Raw genomic sequence first — 6,079 nt, forward strand, 5'->3', positions numbered from 1 at the left:
TTAATTTTGCGTGTAATTTTTGTTCGCATTTTTGTCCTTATAATTTTTTTTATAATGCACATTTTTGTGCTGATTATAATTTTTTCCGTACTTTGCGTCCCCCTTTTTGTGCGTCCAATTGGACTTTTCATCTTTTAACTGAGTTCTCCTCTCTTGCATAAACTTGAACCTGTAAGGGAATAAAAAAAAAATTCAACAAATGGGATAACAAACGGAATAACGAACGGAATAACAAACGGAATAACGAACGGAATAACAAACGGAATAACAAACGGAATAACGAACGGAATAACGAACGATACAGCAAAAGGGTTAACCCGTGCACACATGTATACGCATGTACATATATGTAATGTAAGAATAATACACACATTCGCGAATGTATAAGTATTAATAAGTATACACGAAGTCAAACCACTTTTTTTTTTTTTTTTAAACATACTTTGGATTTTTCATATTTAAGGATAACTCATTTTGCTCCATCACTTCGTTAATATTTTCTGCCAATTTGAGGGCCATTGTCTGCAGGGTTGTGGGGTTAATTTTGTTAATGAGAATATATTGACTACTTTCATTCCAACATGCCGGTATTTCATGATTTATCATCATTTTACTTAAAAGTGAATGAACAATGTTTTGGTTCAAATCAAACATAACACATAATTGTTCTACTGAAAAAGAGTCATATATGGATATGTAACGAAATATATATGTTCTCATAGCTTCCTGTTTAATTTTTTCTTGAAGTATATCTTGAACTTTTTCCTTATCCGTAAATTTGGACCAAATGGATAAACTAAATATTTTTTCACAACATAATTTCCAATTTCCTTTTTGTAAATATTTTGTTGCTAATATAATAATTTCTTTATTATTTTCTGGAGGACTATTAAAAATTTGTTTATCATATATATCTAAAAATCTTCTAAATTGTCTTGATATAACATCCTTTTTTGATTCATACGAATTTTTTGCTAAATTTGGTACTTCCAATAACATTGCACAAATATTATTAACACATTCAATTAATTCAATTGATATATGCATATGAAAAGACAGTAATCTCCTTTTTTCTGCTCTTTCTTGTTCTACTGTTTTTTCTTGATTTTTTAATGTTGATATACCTTGAGCAATTAATTCCCTATGTTTATTTTGAGAACAAATTTCTACTAAACAGCAATGTGCTTCATATATTTTCCCATGTCTAAATGCACATAATCCTAACTGAATTAAATTTCTATTGTATAATATTTGTGTTTGTATATCTGAACTAAGAGCTAATTCATGAACATTTGCTACATTTAATAACTCCTTTGCCTCCAAAAAATCATCATGTAAACTTTTATTATAGGACAGTTGTAGTAATGCTCTTATTTTTTGCTGTTTTGTGCCGTGCTCAAATATTTCATACACATATTTTTCAACAATTTTTTTTGGACACGACTGTTCACTTTTTTTCAAACAATTTGAATCGTTTCTCGATTGTTCCTTCTGCTTCTTTTCCACATCATCATTATTGTTTTTGTTATCGAGGTTAGAAACGTGGTTAGCAACGTAATTCGCGCCGTTAACAACCCCACTAACATCTGCATTATTTTCTTTTATGTTTTCCTTCTTTCCGTCAGCACTGCTGGCATCATATAACGATTCTAGGCTTTCCTTTCCGTCAGTTATCAAGTGCCATATTTGCTTAAACAGCGCTTCGGGCTTGTAATGCATGTGTTCCAATATTCTTGTCGAAATATATATTGCCAAGTCAGGCATTTTTTTCGTATACTTCACATAATTGTAGCCTTTATACAATAATCCAATCATATGAACTGTTTTCCCCAACCTTTTTCTATACTCTTCTGTTTGAACATCGATATATAGTAAAGCTTTCAACAATTCATCATCTAACTTTGCCAAAAAGGATATAAGTGTTTTACAAGATCTTGAAATCTTTTCCTTTTCATTAATAGTTTCTTCTGTTATTTCTTCAGTAATATTAATAGAGATTAAATAAAAATTATCATTCTGAATTAATAAATCTAATATAAGTTCAATATATTTAAATGCCTTGTTCCATATATTAAAAGACATATATGTATAAACACTAGAAACAACATCAAATTCTAAGTTAATTAAATGCTCTAATACTTCAATATATGACTGAGTACTTATCGTTTTTGCTATTTCACATAATTTAGACAAAATGTTGATATGCTCATGTTTATCTAAGCCTTTTCTGCCCCTCTTTTCAATAACAAACTTTACTCTATTTCTTATAACTTCTTCTGATAAATTTTTAGTACTTAATAATTCTGCATAAGCTTTATTCTTAGCTGACTGACTTTCATCTATATGTATTGTTTTTTCTTCCTTTTTAACACCATCTTTTTTTATTTTTTTAGTTTTTACTGCTTTCTTTTTTTCAACTTTTTCACTTGTTTTTAATCCCCATTTACTCATAGCACTTTTTGTTTTATCATCTTCATCATCTGATGCATATTCATCATCATCACTATATGACCAATCATCACTATCATCCTGTTCATCAGCATTTTTTTCCTTATCCTTCTTTATTTTTACTTCATCTTTTCCTTTTTTCTTTTCTTCATTTTCTCCTTTTTCCTTATCCTCTTCTTTATCCTCCTCATCTTCTTCTCCTTCTTCGTCCTCTTCTTCATCCTCTTCCTCATTATCTTCTTCATCGTCATCCTTATCTTGATCCATTTTAAAATCGTCTGGATTTTCATGATATAACTTTAGTTTGTTTTGATAAAACTCACTACACTTTCTAATTTTTGCTTTCAGTTTATTTAATGCTTGTGCTTTATTTTTACTTAGATCCTTTTTTTCTACATTACTTTGAAATGTACTTTCAACAAATTTCGCTAATTTATCTAAGTACACAATTGCAAATTTTGGTATTCGATCTTCACTTTCTTTAATCATAAATTTATATAAATTATCGTAATCCTTTACTAGCTGGTTGAAATCTTTATTATTCATACCTTCATTTAAATTATTCCCCGTATTTTTATAAAAGTCAATCCTTTTTCCTTCGTAGCTTTTTATTACCCTCTCTTCCCCTTCCGAGCTGCTGCTATCAATGGCTGCCCATCGCTCTGCCTGGGCCGATACTAGGGGTTTCTTGTTCTAAAAAAAAAAAAAAAAAAAAAGGAAAATTAAAAATATTAAATGATGATGTTCCTAATAATGTATGCGGTAAACCGTGCATAATGTAGAGATAAATATAGTAAGAGATATTAGCACAAGATGCACATTATGTAAAACATGCACGGCAAGAGGGAAGGAGGGGGGGGGGAAATAAACACACACATATACGTAAATATATGTACATATATATATACATATTTATGTATTTATTGCTTCTATAACGAAAGTACGGCGATTTGTAGAAGTAAATACAGTAACATATACAAAAAAAAAAAAAAAAAAAAACATATGTAGATATATCTGCATATAAATATAAATAAATATATATATACATATATGTGTATTATTATGTATATATCAGAGGGACTCAAAAAAATTTTAATACAATATCAAATTAATCATATTCACATGTATGCAATTAAACGTGGCACAAGAACAAATTATATATATTCTGTGCTGCTTAGCTTCTCCAAACTATTTTTTTTAATATTGCTAAACGTGCATTTTTATGGTATCACCTCCCTTTGGTAACATATTCTTTTCGAGCAGTGTAAGTATGTATCTATATCTATCTATCTATATATATATATATATAAGAGCGTACACATTTGCACATATATACGTATGCACAAACGTACTACACATATGTGAATGTATTTTCTTTTTTTTTTTTTTCCTTTTAATATCATTACATCAACTTCATTTTCAGAAGATTCAGTCGCATTGTCACCACTATCATCATCCACCCCCTTGGCCCAAAATTTGGACTGCATTTTTTTTAAGGTTCAAAATAGGTTGAAAAAAATAGGTGTTGGTTACGGTTAAGCAAAAATATGCATAAATATACATATGCATATATATATCATACATGCGCAAAATAAATATATATGAAAAAAAAAAAAAAAATTTAAATGGCAATATCAACAAATATTACAATGTAAAAAATAGATTAAAATGATAATTAATTAAAAAAATGTCATGCAGTAAAATATAGGTGTAATTCGATGGTAATAATGGATTAACGAAAATAGAAAAATAAAAGAAAAAGGAGTGAGCACTGAAATCTTAAATATGAAAAGTGAAAGGAGAATCGTGAAAGGTGAAAAATAAAAAAAAATAAAAAATGAAAATAAAAAGGTGAAAATAAAGAAGTGAAAATAAAGAAGTGAAAATAAAGAAGTGAAAATAAAGAAGTGAAAATAAAGAAGTGAAAATAAAGAAGTGAAAAGCGTTCTTAACAATCTATAAAAAAAAAATATAAACATAAATGTAAAAATATACGTAAACATAAACATATGTACGTATAAATGCATTTTATGAAATATTTTATTTTAAACTTTATATCCCTTTAAATTTAAAATTATTTTTTTAAAAATTCTGTTCTCGAATCAGAGCGTTCTAACACTCAGGCATTTTTATATCGTATATCTAATTATATTTTTATATTTACTACTGTTATATTACTATTATTTATTTTTTTTTTTTTTCAATGGCAATATGTACGTATATATTATATATGCAAATGCATTTTATGTGAACTTTGTATAACACTTATATCATATGTATGATTTAAATGTCACAGGCTTATCAGTTCGCCACCCATATTTTATTAATATATATTATATGGATATAAGCATATATATATTATTATAAATGTATGATGGCATTTCTTCAGTATTTGCCAAAAACTCTTTATTTAATTGTAGGATAAAATGAAGCGATAAAATAAAAAAAATCAGCGACACATTCTTTTATGTAACTTTTTTTTTTTTTTTCGTATCTTGTATATAAAAAAAAAAAAAAAAAAAAAAACGGTAACATTAAAACAAATACACATGTAGGCAATACGTATATAATATATAAATAATTATACATTTTTTTTCATTTTTTATTTCTTTTTTTTTTTTTTTTTTTGTTTCTCTGTTAATTTCTACAAAAGTGTACCCCCGCACTTTTCGTAATAAATTTTGAAATATAAATGATTCGTTAGATAAATACCAGTCTATTATATATATATATATATATATATATATATAGGTATATCATGCATATGTATATTTGTATGTATATAAATATGTAAATACATATACGTATATGTATGCCTAGATACATATTCACGAACGTACACGTACATACAAGCAAATTGGTGATTACAGAACAATTGAAAGCAGTTCAACAAAAACAAAAAAAATTATGAAAATTAGTTTAAAAAAAAAAAAAATAAAATAATAAAAATAAAAAAAATAATTAACTTATCTGGCCAATTCCGTATTATTATCACATTTTATTAGTAGATGTAAAATGTTTATTCCAAATAAGTAATGACAAAAACGAATAGGTAAATGCAGTATTTCTTTTATGTATTCGTGTATTAATTGGGATGTATGTATATATACTTAAAATCTGTTCATTCTCCTTTTTGAAACCATGAATAGTTAACAAGTGTCGTAAAAGAGCAATATATTTATGATGCATCTAACATTTATTCTTTTGTATGTATTTATGTATGCTTGTATGGGTATGTACGGATGGATGCACGTGCGTAATCATAAATGTAAATGCACATACATTTATATAGGAAAGGACAAGGGCATAAACAAACCATGTGAATAAAATATTTATAGCTTTCGAACGAGTGTAAATATGTAAAATTTTTTTTTCATGTACTTCATTTCTCAAGTTGTTTATACATGTTCGTTCCCATTACAATGTGAAGTCAGGCCTACATTTCTCAGGAATTATTTTTTCAAGTTTTCTCGTTATATATTAAGTCCCTTTTCCATAGTATCAATACTCAGTCAACTCAAATAAGTGACGTTGTTATATATATATATATACACTCAGTTGTTTGCAAAAAAGGATGTTGCAATGTTTATTAAAATTTATACCCCTCTTGTGCAAATAATTTGTGAACTGT

At 27.1% G+C, this 6,079-nt stretch overlaps 1 protein-coding gene across 1 annotated transcript; it reads right to left on the reverse strand.

The window, feature by feature from the left end:
• MKS88_004802 (eukaryotic translation initiation factor 3 subunit C) lies at positions 1-3,935 on the reverse strand (the record flags this gene model as incomplete). The annotated part of the gene is made up of 3 exons (XM_067218007.1): positions 1-169; positions 443-3,141; positions 3,855-3,935. The coding sequence occupies 3 exons, from the start codon at positions 3,933-3,935 to the stop codon at positions 1-3; spliced, it is 2,949 nt and encodes a 982-aa protein (XP_067071183.1).
• Between the last annotated feature and the right edge of the window lie 2,144 nt (positions 3,936-6,079).

Source organism: Plasmodium brasilianum, chromosome 13 (assembly GCF_023973825.1).
Source record: "Plasmodium brasilianum strain Bolivian I chromosome 13, whole genome shotgun sequence".
Lineage (NCBI taxonomy): Eukaryota > Apicomplexa > Aconoidasida > Haemosporida > Plasmodiidae > Plasmodium > Plasmodium brasilianum.